This window comes from Cyprinus carpio, chromosome A2 (assembly GCF_018340385.1).
Source record: "Cyprinus carpio isolate SPL01 chromosome A2, ASM1834038v1, whole genome shotgun sequence".
In the NCBI taxonomy this organism is placed as follows: domain Eukaryota; kingdom Metazoa; phylum Chordata; class Actinopteri; order Cypriniformes; family Cyprinidae; genus Cyprinus; species Cyprinus carpio.
The window spans coordinates 27677392-27697391 of NC_056573.1; the positions used below are offsets into that span (position 1 = coordinate 27677392).

At 34.5% G+C, this 20000-nt stretch overlaps 1 protein-coding gene across 1 annotated transcript in view; it reads right to left on the reverse strand.

The window, feature by feature from the left end:
• The window catches only part of LOC109101994 (band 4.1-like protein 3), a 43731-nt gene that overhangs the window by 73 nt on the left and 23658 nt on the right, over positions 1 to 20000 (reverse strand). Inside the window, 14 exon segments of the mRNA XM_042713729.1 lie at positions 1 to 565; positions 1887 to 1994; positions 2729 to 2809; positions 3073 to 3101; positions 3104 to 3170; positions 3251 to 3325; positions 7719 to 7790; positions 10734 to 10769; positions 10873 to 10926; positions 13285 to 13851; positions 15209 to 15384; positions 15817 to 15992; positions 17678 to 17775; positions 17876 to 18010. The exon segment at positions 1 to 565 is cut by the window's left edge and continues 73 nt beyond it. Coding sequence (XP_042569663.1) covers positions 560 to 565; positions 1887 to 1994; positions 2729 to 2809; positions 3073 to 3101; positions 3104 to 3170; positions 3251 to 3325; positions 7719 to 7790; positions 10734 to 10769; positions 10873 to 10926; positions 13285 to 13851; positions 15209 to 15384; positions 15817 to 15992; positions 17678 to 17775; positions 17876 to 18010 — 1680 coding nt within the window. The 3' untranslated portion in view covers positions 1 to 559.

Genomic DNA, 20000 nt, shown 5'->3' on the forward strand with positions numbered 1-20000 from the left:
AATCCTCTCCTGTTACACATGCTAAAAACACCACGACCTCTCGGGGTCAAATATAAGAAAGGTCAAAGGTCAAGGTGAAGGGGTTTAGTACCAAACTCAAGCGTTTCTGGTCCAACGAATACACCGCTGTTTTACAAAGCCCTTAAAATAGTGGCCAACTTTCTTTTGTTTTTGCTTTTTTTACTCATTTTTTGCTGTTTTGCATTTATAATGCAGGATTAGTTAGTGCCCCCAAAAAAACACAAAAATTAACAACTGTGAAGAACCGATGAAATAAAAATATGCTTATGATTCAAGTACAAATGAGTTTCGATTCAGTTTGACCTGGATGTGTTTCTGTGGATTCACACTGGACCATAAATAAACCCAAGTGGCAGAAATTAATATTTTTAAACATTTTAAGGCAAACATTTTTTTCCTGGAAATCCCATTTCCTCCTCGTTTGTTTGCGAGTGCGTCATCTCAGCGCGGGTTTGGCTCGACGAGGGTGAAGCTGATGGTGTGATGATGAAGATCTCGTCAGAGGTCAGAGGTCGCGTGTTGGTTCACAGTCTGGATCTTATTCCTGAACAACACAAACACAGTTTAATCACGAGCTTTGGGACGATGGTGCATAACACGACCAGATTTTATTCACGAGATTTGGGTAGATGGAGATTTATACAATTATTAATTAATAATACACTAATAAAATAATATTTTGCATGACGAAAATGAGGACTATTTTAAGATTATTTTATTTTTGTTTGCATTGTGATTTTGTTCATGATATTGAGATTAGACACATTTAGCCAAAAATATATTTTATTTTGTACCTTTTGTAACAATATACTGTAGGTCTTTACTGTCACTTTTGATCAATTTTACACATCCTTGATAAATAAATGTATTCATTTATTAAGAAAAAACAAAAAAAAAAAAAACGGCAGTGTAAATTGTTACAAAACATTTCTATTTTAAGTAAATGCTGTTCTTTCTTTTTTATTATTTATTTTTATTTTTTATTCATCATAGACTGAAAAAAGTATCACATGAATACTGAATATGAAGCAGCAAAAACCTGTTTCTAACATTAATAATAAATCAGCATATTATTATGATTTCTGAAGATCATGTGACACTGAAGACTGGAGTAATGATGCTGAAAATACACAGAAATAAATTATATTTTAACAGAGATTCACACAGAAAACAGCTGCTTTAAATTATAATAATATTTAAGATTTTTTTCTGTATTTTTGATCAAATAAATGCAGCCTTGGTGAGCAGAAGGGACTTCTGTAAAAACACAAAAATTCTTACAGATCCCAAACTTCTGAAGAGCAGTTTGTATATATTTACACACACACACACACACACACACACACACACACACACACACACACACACAGTATTTATACATATATATTTTACTATTTAACTAATGTATTATTTTCACTACAGTGATCAGACTTCAGGGTAAAAATGAATACATTTATTGTCATGAAAAACGTCACAATGCATCCTAAAAAAAAAAAAAAAAAAAAAAAAAAAAAAAAAAAAAAAAAAAGAATAAAATTATATCAAAAAAATTTCTTCAAGTTTTCTATTGATTTTGGAGTGAAAAATGAGCCCCAGTCATGTTTGTGACTGGTTTTATGCGATGCATGTGGAAATGTAAGGCAAAGATGACTTGAAGCAGAGCGCAGCGGAGAGAAACAGCGTCATGAAGAAAGCCGTCTGTCTGCAGCAGCTCACAGCCTTCACACACACTCATCATCATCATGCAGTTACACAGCAGCCACAGCGTGGGGTCAGAGGTCAGCACACAAGCACCGGTGAATCTGCTGGTTTCTCTGAGATAATGAAGCATGATGACGTTACATGCAGCGATCAGACCCTCTTACCTCGTCACCGTCAGCAGAGGAGATCTCTGTCTCTTTATGAACCACTACTTTAGTGACCGACATGTCTGGGTGCTGCTCTTTGACCTCTTTAATGGCCTGAGCCAGAGCCTGACCCACAATGCACCAGCAGAGGGAGACAGAGACCACACAGAGCAATCAATCAATCAATCAATCACTCTTCTGATGATATCAGCACACGATTTGAAAGTTAGACAATTTAAGTCACATGATTGTAATGCAAAGTGCATTAAATGTATTAAGATCTGCTGAATGATTATCAGATTTGATTAATCTGTCATCATCATATAACATGCTATTTAAAAGAATAACACCAGCAAAAATGAACATTTCTAAAAATAACTGAAAGGAAAAGAGTCTCTTAAAATAGACGGAATGATGCAATGCTTCACAAACCTGTTTAGAAATGTCTAAAAAATGTTTATGCTTGACAAACCTTAATACAGTTCTTTAAGAAATATGTTTATGGTTGATGAACCTTCATACAATCAGTGCAGTTTTGTTTTAGAAATGATCTTAAAATATGTTCATGCTAGACAAACCTAAATAGAGTTAATGCATATATAAATATAATTCTGGAAAAAGTCATTAAAATAGGTTTATCCTTGACGAACCTTAAAACAATTAATTAATTAATTAAAAAATAACTGAGAAGTGAAATCATATATTTGAGTTTTAAGCTGGCGAAGGGAATTAGCATATTTTTGGTGTTTCTGGGCCTCCAGCATGCAGTCAAAGATCAGGTGTTTAATCAGGTCTGTCACTGAGGTTTTGAGTCGCTGGATAACTAACTAGTTAACTGGTTAACCCACGCGGAGCTGTACCTGGTCGTGGTCGATGTCTGCGTCTCCGGTGATGACGATCCTCTTTTCAATGTGAGTCTCTGAAACACCGTCCTTCACCGTCTAACAGACACACACACACACACACACACACACACACACACACACAAAAACACACACACACACAAGATATTCATCCAGAGTAAGAGCTCGGATTCAAAACACTGCACTGTGTGTGTGTGTGTGTGTGTGTGTGTGTCTCTAACCTTGGTGGTGTGTGTGTGTGTGTGTGTGTGTGTCTAACCTTGGTGATGTGTGTATGTGTGTGTGTGTGTGTGTGTGTGTGTGTGTGTGTGTGTGTGTGTGTGTGTGTGTGTGTGTGTAACCTTGGTGATGTGTGTGGTGCTGGTGGTGCTGTTGTCTCTGATGTGATGGTCTGAGCGCTCAAGAGGACGCCAGCATCCGAGTCTCCGCCGGCTTCGACCTAAACACACACACACACAGACGCATTACACACACGCCGGCACACTGGGACAGCATCAGACAGCACTGAGAGCGCTTCACCTCTGCAGACTCGTACGTGATGGTCTTGGTCTCGGTGTGAACCACAGGAACGTCTTTGAGCGCCTCCTCCGACTGCTGATCCACAAACACAGAAAACACTCTTGAATAACCTACACCCCCAGCACAGATCATCACTTACATGATGGGACACTGATATCACAGTTCATTATAAAGACAGCTACTCGCAATCTGCACAATTTATCTGCACTGACACTATCAGATGAGATCAAAACTTGAACTCTATTGTCTTCTGTAGAGCTGCTTTACTGTTTATTAATGTAAACCTGCTTTGAAACAATCTGTATTGTATAAAGCACTATAGAAATAAAAGTGACTTGACCCTTTGTCGAAGCCAAAATCAGGCAAAACATCCTCAACACATGGAAACGTCCAGCTGCTCATGAATAAATTCATCCAGACATGCAGATGTGATGATTAGAGTGTGTGATCATGCAGCGTTCAGACGTGTAACTAATCAGTGACGGATCAAACGCTTCCAATCGTGAAGCAAGAAGAGAGAGAGAGAGAGAGAGAGAGAGAGAGAGAGAGAGAGAGAGTTTCCATCATTAGTCAGTGCTGATGTCACACGGTGACCCCAGTGCACACTGGGATTGGTTACCTCCATCTGAGGTACTGTAGAAGCACTATGATCATGCACTTCCTGCTTTATTTCCTGTTCAACTTCCTTCTCCTGGTGTGTTCCAGGATCCTGTTCATGCACTTTTGTTTCCATGAGGTCTGATGTTTGAAACCTTGGCTGCTTGCTCAAATGAAAACATGAAAACAATTGTTCCTCGTTTTTATCTTCAAACTCACTAATTTGGTGTTTCTGATCCCAGATTTGGTGCATGTCTTTATCTTCTTCATGGCACATCACTTTTTGGTTTCCAGCAGGAATCTCTTGGGTTTCTAAGTTGGTTTCTTTGCTTTCAGATGGTGTTTCCAATGCAGGTTCCTTGTTTTCATCGCCAACCTCAATAATTTGGTGTTTCTGATCCAATATTTGGAGCATATCTTCATGGCACATCGCTTCTTGGGTTCCAGTAAGAATCTCTTGGGTTTCTGAGCTGGGTTCTTCCAAAGCAGATTCCTTGATTTCATTTTCAATCTCAACACATTGGTGTTTCTGATCACAGATTTGGAGCATGTCTTCATTTTCTTGGGTTCTGAGTTGGTTTCTTCTTCTTCAAATGGACTTTCCATTGCAGTTTCCTTGATTTCATCTTCAACCTCAATATTTTGGTGTTCCTGATCCCAGATTTGGAGCATGTCTTTATCTTCTTCATGACACATAACTTCTTGGTTTCCAGCAGGAATCTCTTGGGTTTCTAAGTTGGTTTCTTCTCTTTCAGATGGTGTTTCCAATGCAGGTTCCTTGTTTTCATCCCCAACCTGAGGATGTTTCTGATCCAATATTTGGAGCATATCTTCATGGCACATCGCTTCTTGGGTTCCAGTAAGAATCTCTTGGGTTTCTGAGCTGGGTTCTTCCAAAGCAGATTCCTTTATTTCATCTTCAACCTCAATATTTTGGTGCTCCTGATCCAATATTTGGAGCATGTCTTTAACTTCTTCATGACACATCACTTCTTGGGTTCCAGCAGGAATCTCTTGGGCTTCTGAGGTGATTTCATCCATTGCAGTTTCATCTTTAACCTCAACACTTTGGTGTTTCTGATCCCAGATTTGGAGAATGTCTTCATCTTCTTGGTTTCCAGCAAGAGTCTCTTGGGTTTCTAAGTTGGTTTCCTCTCCTTCAGATGGCATTTCCAATGCAGGTTCCTTTTTTTCATCTTCAGACTTAATACTTTGGTGTTTCTGATCCCAGATTTGGAGCATATCTTCATCTTCTTGGTTTGCAGCAGGAATCTCTTGGGTTTCTGAATTGGCTTCTTCTCCTTTAGATGGACTTTTCATTGAAGTTTCATTGATTTCATCTTCAACCTTTATATTTTGGTGTTTCTGATCCAAGATTTGGAGCATGTCTTCATCCATGGTGTCTTCTTCATGGCACAGCACTTCTTGGTTTCCAGTAAGAATATCTTGGATTTCATAGCTGGTTTTTTCTTTTGTTGGATGCTTGTTTTTTTTTTCTTCTTCTTTAATTTTTTTGTTTTTGTTACCAGATTTGGTGCAAGTCTTCATCTTCTTGGTTTGCAGCAGGAATCTCTTGGGTTTGTGAGTTTTGTTGATTGGATCCTTCTCCAATCGAAGCCCATGTGGAGCGTCTCCCCATCGCGATGGCCTCATTCAGGGCCTTCATATACTTCTCTTTTTCGCCAGTAGAGGGCGCTAATGGTCTCTCCAGCTCCGTCTCACGGCACACCTCCACCTGTGGAGCAACTGAACTCTGGGACAGAAACAGCACACTTCAGTGTCACTGTCACAGAGTTCATCACAGAGCAAAACCCCCTGCCCGTGTCAACACAACATCAACACTGAAATGACCTTACCATCAGAATGGGGTTAAACTGGACGACTTTCATGTGAACAAACAAATCATGACCACAATTCAAAAAGACGAAATGGTCTTAATAACAAAGTCACACTTGATAAAACTTTATCTACTTTATTTTTATGCATTTTTTTTTTTTTTTTCTTAATTTTGTTTCTAGCTTTTTTTTTTCGAATATTTTGTCAGATTTAAACCACTTCTGGGTAGAAATTTATCCCCAAAATATGTTTATGTTCACTCACACACACACACACAAGATTTAAAACACTTATGGGTACTCACACACACACACACACTCACACACACACACACTAGTGTGACTAACAAAATAACAAACAAACAAAAACCAATTCTAAACGTTCACAAAAAGTAGTTTTTGAATAATGTCTAAATAAATAATCAAATACAGAACCTACTGAAATGTCTGAAAAAATTTGCTCTATTGTTAACTTGCTGCAAAAATAGTATAAAAGTGTTTTTTATATAGAAATTAATTGTGCATATCTTAGATGTGAATAATATTAGCATTTTTAGTTTAGTATTATGAAATCTGCTTAGAATACAAAATATTACTGAAAAAATATTAACCTAAAATATTGTAGATTTCAGTGTTGTTTTAGTATTTACATACAATTCCATGCTATTATAGTTTTAATGAATACTCCAAATTTGATTTGATTTTATAATTTGTTTTTATTTTACTTTTAGTTAGTTTTAGTAATTATGTTGTGTGTTTTTGTCATTTTTATTAGTTCTATTAATGTCTACATAGTTTTAGTTTCTACTTTTAACTAACTCGAACTAAACTAAACTGGGAAATCACACGTGTACACGTACGTGGTACTCTTGTGAATGACGACGGAGTCTGACACGGAAGAGAAGAAATTTACAATAAATGAGGTATAAAGTCATTATTTATTTTCCAATAATCCACGTTTAGTTTGATTCCAGAAGCATCTCTATGATCTGATCTCACTCTCTGTCCAGCGGCTGAGAGATATGTGACCCTTGTGTATTTTTCTTTCATAATTCAGCGTCTCACAGCTGCTATTTCAAGCTTGAGGACCAACATAAATTTGTAGATTTGCTGAAGGTCAGCCTCTACTGGATCATTTATAAAAACATCACAGATACTGACGATCATAAACCAGCTGCAGACGTTCTTTAAGAACGAGATAAAGGATTTACACAGCAACAGAGAGATACGTGTTATGTTAGATTTCATCATATTAATCTCTGAGACGTTTCCCAGACAGATTAAACAGATCCTGAAGAGCATCTCGCAGTCTGATGGGAATCTCCTCTGAAAATCCCTATGAGTTTCATAAAGCACTCGGTGGGAAACGTGTTTACTGTGAAGAAGAGAGTTGAGGGGTTTCCAGATTATATCAAGAGCTGGATTCCTGCAGAAGTTCCCACGATCCTCTGGCACCACGGTAAATAAGCTCTGAGCTTCACAACACCATGTTTTGATTTAAATCGGTCTTATTTTTAGAAACACAGAGGTTTGAATTCAGTACATTTAGGGTGAATCTCATGAAGACATGTTCAGGTTGTTTTAATAGATATAAGATGTTTTTGTTCTTTTTGAGTATGCCTGTAATTCTTATTCTCAACAGTGATTCTCATTACTTTAATAATAATAATAAAATTATATATAGCTTTTTTTTAACTTGAGCAAATAAAGGCAGCAAAAATACCATGAAATTAAAATACATTACAAATTCTAAATTAATTTCAAACAATTTAAATTATACACACACACACACACATATATATATATATGATATTTTAAGCAAAACATTTTGAGGCAGTTTTTTTTTTTAAATATAAAAAATAGTTCTGTTTTGTTTTTAATGGCACAGTTGTAAATTTGTTTTTGTTTCTTTATTAGGGTAATAATTTACAACTTAACAACTTCAATGAACTGTAATGTAACTGTAAGGTTGTGATGAACCGCCTTAAACGAGCAGTAAACACACGTGTAAGATGTAATAAACAGTAATGTCTAACCTCCACACCATCAGCAGCGAGATCCGGCTTTACTGGAACATCTTCAGGTTCGGTTTTAACCTCCTCTGACATCTACAGACACACAGACACAAGAGATAAACATCAGAGGAAGGGGTTAGTTAAACTAGTTAACTGTGTCAGCGGTTGGTGGAACGAAATGTCTCTCAAAGCACAGAATGAGTGATCATGCAGAATAATCATCAGTGCCAGGATGTGAAAAACACAGGATGACTGAAAACAAACAAAACAATGCTTCAAACTGAACTAAAAACTATAACACACACACACACACACACACACACTCTCTCTCACACTCACACACAGGTGCACACACACACTCTCACATGCGCACACACACACACACTCTCTCACTAACACACGCGTGCACACAGACACTCTCACGCACACACTCTCTCACACTCACACACACACACACACTCTCTCACACTCATGCACACACACTCTCTCACACACACACACACGCGCACACACACACACTCTCCCACTCACACACACGCGCACACACACACACACACACTCTCACGCACACACACTCTCACACTCACACACATGCGCGCACACACACACACGCGCACACACACACACACACACACTCTCACGCACACACACTCTCACACACACGTGCACAGACACACACACACACACTCTCTCTCTCACACTCATGCACACACACACACACAAAACTCAGAGAAGTGATCTGCTTAGGAACCTAACAAACGCTTCAAGTCCAGCCGTCAGGAGATTGTTTTATTGGGTTAAACCACTTCATAATGAATCAAAACAAGCTCAACACAAGCAGGCTGACCAGTCGAGTTAGTCTTCAAAACACACTGTGAATAAAGAGCTAAGTTACTCAAGTGAACTAAACAGATCTGATGATATTTACTCTCCCTCATGTCATTTTAAAACCATCTTTTCCTGCTCTTTTCAATCAGACAGACTCCAAAAAGAATAGAAATCAGCATCACATTATCATAACACGAGCAGCTGGAGCTGTTATCATACAGTGTTTTTGTATTGAAAAGAGCAGAATGAAGATAATGTCTATTTGTTTTCCACAGAAATAAACATCATCATGAAGGTGAGTAAATGTTGACAGAATTGATTTCTTGGTTAACAATCCCTTTAACCCCCGTGGTGGTCAAAAATGACAGATTTATTTATTTCAATCAAATGAATGCACTATATTTTACTTTGATAAATGTCTTTTATTTAATATTTTGTATTTTTAGAGGATTTTATGGTACTAAATTATATTGATGGAATAGTTACGATCCATTTATTAGTTGTTAACCAATTTTGGAGAATAGACCAAAAAATTTAATTCCAACGTACACAGTTGTAAATCTTGAATGCTTTGGAGTGCAGACTTAAGTTTTAAAGAAGAGACTTAGCAGTGAAAAAAGTGAAAAAAAAAAAAAAAAAAAAAAAAAAAAAAAAAAAAAAAAAGAGTTATAGAAGTTTAAGTTATTATCATGAAAAATGCACAAAAATACTATTTTAAAATTTGATATGAAATTAATATTTTCTAAAACATACTTTTTAACCTCAAGAAAATCGAAGCCATGAATCAAACCAAGTTGTGTTCCAAATTTTAAGTTGATATCACAAAAAAAGCGCAGTACCAAACATTTCCATTTGATGAAATTAGCTTCCATTCATTTTCAATTGAGGTCATTTATTAACATAAAAAGCACAAGTATGACAATTTTTTTCAGAACAATTTAACCTTTTCAAATCATGTCCACGTGGAGTTTTTTTTATGTTCACCAAGTACCATTCCGAAGAAATAAAATACATTAAACTGCCATCAAAGATGACTGAACAGAGGGTTAAAGTGCAGCTTTGTCTATTTCTGTTGTTAAATGATCAGAAGTGTCACTCAAATCTCACGTCTAAAGCACACGTGCTTCCTGTCAACGTCTTACTTCCTGTGAGCGTACAGGTTTGATCCGAGACGGGTCGTCCGGTCGAGGAGATGAGGACAGCCTCATGTCCCACTCGTTCACACCAGACGCTTCACAGCGCATCTGCAGAAACAACCTCTTCATCTCACTGACGCTCAGCTGATGCTGCACTAGAGCAGTGGGCGTGTCTCTCTCCTGACCCACCAATCACAGCACAGGGAGGGATCGGATGGGGCGGGGCATAAAAAGATTCCAAACGAATGTCACTGACTTTTTATTGCTGCGGTGCTTGTTTAATTCATGCAAGGGCTTGAAACACTCAAAATAAGACCAGAAAATAATAAGAACAATCTTCAAACTTGAATTTCTGTGCAACTTGAATTGATTAAAAATTTAATCAAGTGCTGTTAGATTCACTGCAGAGTTATTAAACGGCACATACGCTCATCGTATGAGTAATTAAACCCAAACACTCGTCACCTCATGCTTCACAAACCTCCAACATGAGATTACTGTGCTTGACAAACACATTCTCTCCTTTAATCCGTTTTATGAAACTATACTAGAGAAAGAGAAAAAAGTAAGGAAAACATTAAAAATGTCAATTTATCCATGGCTTTGAACAAATCGAGTGAGTCAATGAATCAGTGACTCGTTCATAAAACAGTCACTTGCTTCGATTCTGAATGAATCAGCCGTTTGAATGAATCGATTGAGTGAGCGATTCAATGACTCGGTGTCTGTTCAGTGCTTTACTCATTTAACAGAACGACTTCTCAGCCAAAATTCATGCATGATTAATTTGCGATAATTAATCAGCACATCATCTAATTAATTAATCACATGACAGCCCTAATTAAAACCCTTTCAGCAACCAAATCCATATGATTATGACACGTTTGACTAATAAAACAAAAGCAAAAACATGGTGATGATGGATGGTTCTTGGCTTCAAACCGGCCTAAATTGGTTTGCTGGTCTTTGCTGGTTTAGTTGGTTTCTCATCCTGACCAGCTCACTCATACAAGACCATCAAACCACCTTAAACTGGTTTCTGTATTCTCAAAACACCATAGAGTCTCGATACCTGTGTCCTCATGTCCAAGTTGTCTTCAAAGTCAGACTATAACGAGTTCGGGTGAGAGAGAGGACGTGAGACATGTTATACACTCATTAAAAGCACAAACACAAGCTATTAAGAACGGAAGCGCACAGCGCAGACACACCTCAGTCGCCGACGAGTCGTCATCACAAGTGAAGTCGGTTTGATCGCTGTCGGTCTGTTCGAGCAAAGAACGTCCCGACAGATCGCAGCAATAAAGAAAGAAATCCCCCGATCAGATTTCACGCTATTCACATCATGATGGATGAGAAGTAGATGATTCTTCATGAGGATCATATGAGAACGTGAAGGAGGTTCATGATGCAACACAGATGATGAGATCGTGAACCTGATGTCAGACAAGCGAGGATGGCATGAACAGAACGTCTGTCAGACTGTAACAGTCACGTTCCATCGCTGGAGGTTTGACCGGATGCTTACACATGACGGAACATGCATCAGATAAGAGCAATGCTCTGGTGTCGTCCAGACACGGGTAAACGATGACCTGCCAGCTAGTGAAAATGAGTGGCACAAACAACAGGCACTTTGCACAGATAGGTGGCGCTATAGTGTCCCATTACATGTTTAAAGAAGTGTAGTGATCACTATTAGATAAACTTACAGTATGATTAACATAGCATGAAAATTAGCTGGTCTTAAACACGTGGAAATGTCTAGCTGTTGAACTGATACTCAATTATTATAGTCAGTTATTCTATGTATTATATTTCATTATGTAGCTATTTATATACAGTACAGGTCAAAAGTTTGGAAACATTACTATTTTTAATGTTTTTGAAAGAAGTTTCTTCTGCTCATCAAGCCTGCATTTATTTGATCAAAAATACATAAAAAAATACATTAAAAAATGTAATATTGTGATATATTATTACAATTTAAAATAATTGTTTTTAAATTTATTATACTTTAAATTATCATTTATTTCTGTGATGCAAAGCTGAATTTTTAGGATCATTATCACATGATCCTTTAGAAATCATTCTAATATGATGATTCATTATCAAAGTTATCAGACAACAGTTCTGCTGCTTAATATTTTTTCAGAACATGTGATACTTTTTTAGGATACTTTGATTAATAAAAAAAAAAAAAAAAAAAAAAAAAGAAGCTATGTTTTTAAAATATAAATATTTTGTTACTCACAATATACACTACTGGTCAGTAAATTTGGGGTCAGTATTTTTTTTTTCCTTTCTTTTTTTTTTAAATAAAATCAATACTTTTATTCAGCAAGGATGTGTTAAATTGATAAAAAGTGATAGTAAAGAAAATATATTATTAGAAAAAATATATTATTAGAATTTTTATTTTTTATTTTGAAATAAATGCAGTTCTTTTTTAACCTTTTATTCATCAAATATATTAGACAGCAGAACTGTTTCCAACACTCATAATAAATCAGAATATTAGAATGATTTCTAAATGATCATGTGATAGACTGGATGTTACATGTGTCACTGAAGGCTGGAGTAATGATGCTGAAAATTCAGCTTTGCATCACAGGAATAAATTATTTTTTTAAAGTATATTCAAATAGAAAACTATTATTTTTAAGTTGTAATAATATTTCGCAATATTACTGTTTTTTCTGTATTTTTGATCAAATAAATGCAGGCTTGATGAGCAGAAGAAACTTCTTTCAAAAACATTAAAAATAGTAATGTTTCCAAACTTTTGACCTGTACTGTATATATATACTGTATATATACACACACACAAAATTAATAATATAAAAATATTATGTTAGAAATAAATCACATATTTCTTTACTATATATATGCACATATATGTGTGTATAATATATATATATATTATAAAAATAATTGTATAAATACATTTTATAAACTGTAAAAAATTATATTATTGAATTAAATATTAAATTAATCATTACCAAATACATAAATAAATAAATAAATGCATCTAACATATAATGATATAATTGTTATTATACACTGTACTATTGAATTAAATATGAATTAAATTAATAATTACTAAATAAATAAATCTAACATATAACACATATATAATAAGAAAATTGTTATAATAAATTATAATATACATTATTGAATTAAATTTATAATTTTCAAATAAATAAATAATTAATCTAACATATAACACATAAAATAATATAATTGTTATAATAAATTATAATTGTTATTATTACTATTTGGTTAATAAAAAATAAAATAAAAAAACGTTACTTGAATCATGTTTTAGATACGTTTTTAAGTTGACTAGTTAAATGTAATTGAAATTGTGAACATTCTGGAACAACAACAAAATAATAATAATTTGTCATAATCGCCCAGCCCTACTTATAACACATTATGATATATATTTGTAGGCTATATGTGGAAGGTGCCAGTGGAAACACGCTGTGTGCTTTTTCCAAACAACAACGATGAGAGTAATCTCTTGGAATGTGGTGAATGAGAACGAACAGATGAAACACACTCTCGAAGCTCTTTAGACTGATGTGGCAGATACCACACACACACACACACACACACACCTCGTCATCTGAACTGTCCTGGAAGCCCTGCGTCAGAGACGATCCGAGCGACGCGGCCTTGGGCTCCAGATAGCAGAGACACAGCGCCAGCGGGAAGGACAGCGTGAGCGCACGCACGGAGAACGAGGTGGAGAGCAGGAAGAAGAAGATGAAGAGGAAGCAGGGGATGAGCGAGGGAGACTTGATGGGCATGAAGTGATGCAGGCTCTCGGGGAGGAAGCGCAGCTCGGTGAGGTCAGGGAAGCTCAGGTAACCGTCGTCGTCCAGCAGCGAGGACAGATCGGGGAGGTGCAGCGAGAAGGAGAAGAGCGTGCCTCCTCGGCTGCGGCTCTGGTTCAGTCTCTGCTTGCGTGCGGACAGAAGCAGCGCTTGTTCCTCCAGAAGAGCCGCTTTACGGTCCGCTTGGGCCTGACGCCGCCGGCAGCCCGCCGTGGTTTTGGCCGGACTCACGGAGGAGGCGCGCTTGCGGCTGCTTTCCCTGCGTCTCCTGCGCACTTTGGTGGACGAGACGGGAGAAGACGGGAGGGAGAGCTCAGATCCCAACGGATCCGATGAATACAGACAAGACTGATGAGGATGAGGATGATGGGAGAAAACGGTGCATGCATGAAAACATGTGCATGTTTGAACACCAAAAATGTGTGTCAGAAGAGAAGCAAGAAAGCTGGTTAATGAAGGACAGGAAACAAGAGTTTGATAAACACAACTACTGCTGCACTGTTAACGCATTTCTACACGTCTGTTTGCCGTCCTACATGCTAGTAGTTTCAGCTAATCTATCATTACAATTTTACATTGTTTTATGAATTCAATTGATTAGACATCCTTTTGGATTAGTAAAAAAAAAAAGTAAGTTGTTAGTTATTAAAGATTAAGAATTATGCAAAATGCAGAAAATGATTTGAGGAATTTGTGGAATGAATTTGGGGAGAAAAAAAACTTTCAAAGGTCACAATTATTATTAAAACTAAAATAAATATATTATCATATTGTTAAAGTTTTGTGATGACACATCCTTTTTGATTATTAGCATTTAATTGAACTAATAAAAGAGAATCCAGAAAAATTTAAATGAAAAACAAAAAATTGTAGAAAAAAAAAGAACAAGAAAAAATCAAAACAGTGTTTTTTTTTTGGGGGGGGGGGGGGGGGGGGCTGGGGGGGGGTCATTAGGGCACTATTATTGTTACAAGTTTAATAAATTATTAAACTGTAAAAGTTTTATCAATTAAATTGATTACATCCTTTTTGAGGAAAAAAAAGACATTTCATTAAGGTACTGTTGTTACAATTTTAATAAAATGTAGAAGCTTTATCAATTAAATTGATTAGACATCCTTTTTTGATTATAAAATGCATAGAAATGTAAAATTTGTGAAAAAAAAAAACTGAATCTGTGAAAAAATAGAACATTTCGTAGGGCACCATAAATTATCAAATTTAAAAGTTTTATGAATTACACTGATTAGACATTCTTGTTGATTACAAAGATGTATAGAAATGTTAGAATATGAGAAAAATAAAACTAAATCGCAAGTCGCAAGTCCCCAATAATGTTAACATTTTAATAAATTATTAAATTGTAAAGGTTTCATGAATTAAATTCGTTAGACATTATTTTTGATTATAAAACTTATAGAAATGGAAGAATTTGAGAAAAAAATAAAACTGAATTTGGGATGGAAAAAAACATTTCTTGGGTACTACTGATAAAATTGTAATATATTATCAACTGGTAAACGTTTTTTTTTAATTATTTTGTTTATTTGATGTCCATTTGTATTGTATTAATTGATATTTATTTTTTTGTTTGAGAAAAAAAAAAAACTGCTTTCGTAGGGTCTCGTTCATGTTCAGAAGCGTGAACGTCGAAACAAACCTCGAAACAGCAGATGTGTCAACCTGTCATTCATTTGACGGTTACCTTGGTGACGGAGGGGGGCGGGGCTTGTTCCGATTCGTCACTGTTGACTTTATTCTCCTCCTCCACTGAGTTCATCTCCTCTGCTTTCTTCTCCGGTGTTTCCATGGCGATGAGGTCATCCGTAGCAACAGCGGGTTTGTCGTTCTTCTCGTCGTCACGGGTGACCGTCGCTGGCGCTGATCACAGATGCATCAACATATCGTTATTAACATTACTAACACATTAACTTATATTTACACAATCAGTGTATACTGTATCAGTATATATATATAAATCAGTATTAATACGCAAAAACTGATTGTGTACGTTGAAATTATTAAATATTTATATGAATACTAATTACGCACCGAAATGACAATTTTGGGCCGAAACTATAATAAATTAATCAAATGTATTTAAAAATCAACACTCGAATAAATTCTGAGCTGTACAAACATTTACGGCAGTTTTTATGTCAATATTTTAATAACAGAATTACGTTTTTACTACAATTTGTTGTTGAAATGGAAACATTGAAATAGTAGCTGTAATAAAAACAGGTTTTTCACTCATTGTGCTCTGAAACGGACTTGACTAGCTGGTTAGCGTGAGTTAGCGGTGTTACGCACTGCTGTCCATGCTGGCTGTGACGGTGTGCTGCCTGCTGGCCGATCGCTGGAACTGCGGCGCGTCGCGTGAGATCAGAGCGCTCGCCCGCCGCGTCTGCGCTTGTGTTCGGCCGCTGTAGCGGAACTTTGAGCCCAAGGACAGGAAGCGCTTGGGAGGAGCTTCAGGAGAAACCAGCCTATCAGGACACAAGGATCAGACGCTAATTACATTGATTACATTTATTATTGTTATTATTTATTAACAATTATACGTTATTTTTATGTTTTTAATATTTGTCAATGATAACACTATAGAAAGAAAAAAAGTAGGTTTTACAGTAAGTGCAATAAATTGTTAACAGAAAAAAAATATATATTTTAAAATGTTTATTTTTTTTTCATTGACCAAAAAAAGTTGTTTGAACAATTTTGTCAATTTTTCATAATTTTTTTAATTGACAACATTTCTCTTTTTCATTTAGTTTAACTTGATGAACTACAATAACTAAAACTTAAACTGAAATAAAATTATACTTTTATAAAAATTATAATTATAATTAAAATTATAATTATAAAATTATTTTTTTTATATAAAAAAATACACTGAAAAATGTTACTTTGGAACAATTTCACTTAAAAATTGCTAGTAAATTTCACAAATAATCACAAAGAAATAGCAATTAACACAATGAATTAAACACAAAATTTTGAATAAAATTGTATTTTCTTGTATAACATTAATCTTTGATTTATTTACAACTTTGAATTTTTTTTTTTTACAGTTACAAAAATTACCAATTACTAAAACTTTACATTTTAAATGAAAACATTAATAAAACTATATTAGTATCTCAACGATACCAAAATAACAATAAATGTTTCATTAAAGTTGAAATAATAAAAATTACTTAAACTAAAATAAAAATTAATATTTAACTACATATTTAAGAAAAGAATAAAAATGACAAAAACACAATTTCGGATTTCTAAAATTAAAATCAACAGGGAAAATATGTAAATAAAAATTAACTCAAAATATTAATAAATAATACATTAGCATCTCTGTGATGCTAAAATAACACTAAATGTTTACTTTAAGTACTAAAATGACTAAAACTGAAACAAAAGATAAATAAAAAACAAACATATCTATTAATATTATTAAATATTTAATTAATTGTTTAAAAATTAGAATAAAAGTTTCAAATTCATTTTATTATTATTAGAATTGGATTATGTGGGGATAATATGAAAATAAAAATATTAATAAAAACTATATCAGTCTCTAAACATTCTGTTTAGTATTAAATTTCGACTAAAACCGAAATAAAAATGAATAAAAACTAAACAGACATTTAAAAAAAAAAAAAAAAAAAAAAAAAAAAACTAAAGATAATGACAAAACACAATTTACTAAAATTAAAATCCTAAGGAAAGATATGTGACCCTGGAGCACAAAACATCATCTGAAAGCTGAATAAATAATCTCTCCATTGATGTGTGGTTTGTTAGGAGGACAATATTTGTCTGAGATACAACTATTTGATTGATGTATGGTTTGTTATGATAGGACAAAATCTAAATATTGAGAAAATCATCTTTAAAGTTGTTCAAAATGAAGTTATTAGCCAATGCATATTCATAATCAAAAATTAAGTTTTGATATATTTACAGTTGGAAATTTACTAAATATCTTCACGGAACATGATCTTTACTTAATATCCTAATGATTTTTTGCATAAAAGAGAAATGTATAATTGTGACTCATACAATGTATTGTTGTCTATTGATACAAATATATCTGTGCTACTGATGACTGCTTCTGTGCTGCAGGTTAGTATATTAGTGATTTTTCTTCTCAGTATTAATGAACGCTGCTGACCTGAAGAAGGTGTGATGCTCCACGCAGACTTTCCAGAGTCTCTTTGCTGCTTTGTGATTGGGGAGTTTGAACCCGATGGTGCTCTCGAACTGTTCCAGCTGAGTGAGAACAGAAAGACAAGCGTTTCACGCTCGTTCAAACACGATCAGACTAACAGCAGTCCATCTGAAGAACAGAACAAGACTCGTCTCATCTCACCTCTCCCGGCCGGACCTTGATGTAGAAGTTGTTCCTCTTGTAGGAGATCTTGAGTATTTTGGGCCAGGCGAAGCGATTGATGCGCAGTTTATTTATGTATATGTGGAGGTGGATGGAGCTGGATCAAAGTATGATCTTGATATCCATACGATTCGTGTCGTGAAGGAAAAAAGATCAGATGATCCGTCACGTCACACTAACACGAAAACTATACTGAAAAGTTTTCATCACTTTAAGGTGACCTATTATGCCCCTTTCTACAATATGTAATATAAGTCTCAGTTGTCCCCAGAATGTGTCTGCGAAGTTTCAGCTCAAAATACCCCACGGATCATTTATTATATCATTTGAAAATGGCTATTTTGAGAGGAAGCAGAAACATGCTGTTTTTGTGCCTGTCCCTTTAAATGCAAATGAGCTGTTGCTCCCCGCCCCCTTCTCCAGAATAGAGCTGTTCCTTCACAGCTCATAGGGCAGACGCTCTGATAAACAACGTCTGTTTGGTTTGATTATCACGTCTATCGCGCTGAAATCATGGGTTTTAAAGCCACATTAGTTTAAACTTCTGATATAGAGTTTTCTGAGCGGCTGTCACACGGCACGTGAGACTAAACTAAGCTCTCTTTCATGTCTTATTGCGCTTAAACTGTCAAATACATTCGCTTACCAAAAAATGTTACTGGGTTAATCTGTGTCATGTTTCCTTGTTTGGTAGAAATAAAAACTGAAATAAACTGAAACTGAAATAAAATAACATATATAATATATATATATATATATATATATATATATATATATATATATATATATATATATATATATATATATATATAAAGTGTTATTTTATTTCAGCTAGTTGCCAAGGAAACCTTTCTAATTTTGATTTAGATTAATTTGACAATTTTTTAAATAAAATAACTAAAATGTAAAAATAATAAAATAAAAAAAAAAGTAAAAATAAAAAAATAAAAATAAATACTAAAATTAAAATCATCTCATTCCACTTTACTAACCCATAAAATCCTAGTACTATTTTGGCATCATTGACATAATATTATAGTTTTTGTTAATATTTTAACTTTTATTTTTATATTTCCACAACTCCTTTATTTATTTTTTGTTTGTTTTGTTTTTGAATGTGTGTGTATATAATTTTAGATTAAGTTTTACTATTTAGTTTATTTACTTGTCATTATTTTAATACCTTTACTTAAACTAAACAAAAATGAGAAATGCTGCCTTGGCAATTATTGGAAATAAAATAATTTTAATTTATAAAAAATAATGTTAAAAAATTATTTGAAATAATTTTATTTCGGTTAAAATTCATTTTATTTAAAAAATAAAAATAAAAAAGGACAAAAACACAACTAAGACTTCAAAATGAAAAATAAATTGTTATAGAAAACATTTATAAAATAACTCAAACTATTAATAAAAATTATATTTGCTTTTTTTAAATGTCTGTATAGTTTTTATACATTTTTATTCAAGTTATTTTAGTACTAAAGGTTAAACTAAATGAAAATGTTACCTTTGCAACCATCAAAATATTGTTTAAGTTAAAGAACTAAAATTACTAAAACTGAAATAAACAAATTAAATCTAAATAGAAATATTTACATCATAGATAAGACAAATCACATAAAATTTCAAATGGTTTTATTTCAGTAAAAAAAAAAATTCAAGTAATGACAATGTCTTATTAAATGGTTTTAGTTTTAATTAACAATAAAAACCAATTTATGATGTATGGAGGTTTTGCTGATAGTCGTAATAATTTTTTCACTTATTTTTGTATTGAATACAACAGAAGACGATCAAACGAATCAATGAACCAACGCAGCACAACACCAGCATCAGCGTGACTCAGCGAGAAAACCACCAGCGCCGACAGGAACGTGACGCACCACACCGAACAAACACACAATGGAGAACACATTCACAATGAAGATGCATGAAGCTGCGAGACGCTCGTGTTGAGCTGATAGAGAGGACCAACAATGCACTGCAGCTGCAATACGGCTGAACAATGCACCGCAGCACGACGGCACGCTGAAGACCTTCATCATCCTGCTCACACACACACACACACACACACAGTATAACGATCACAGACATGCAT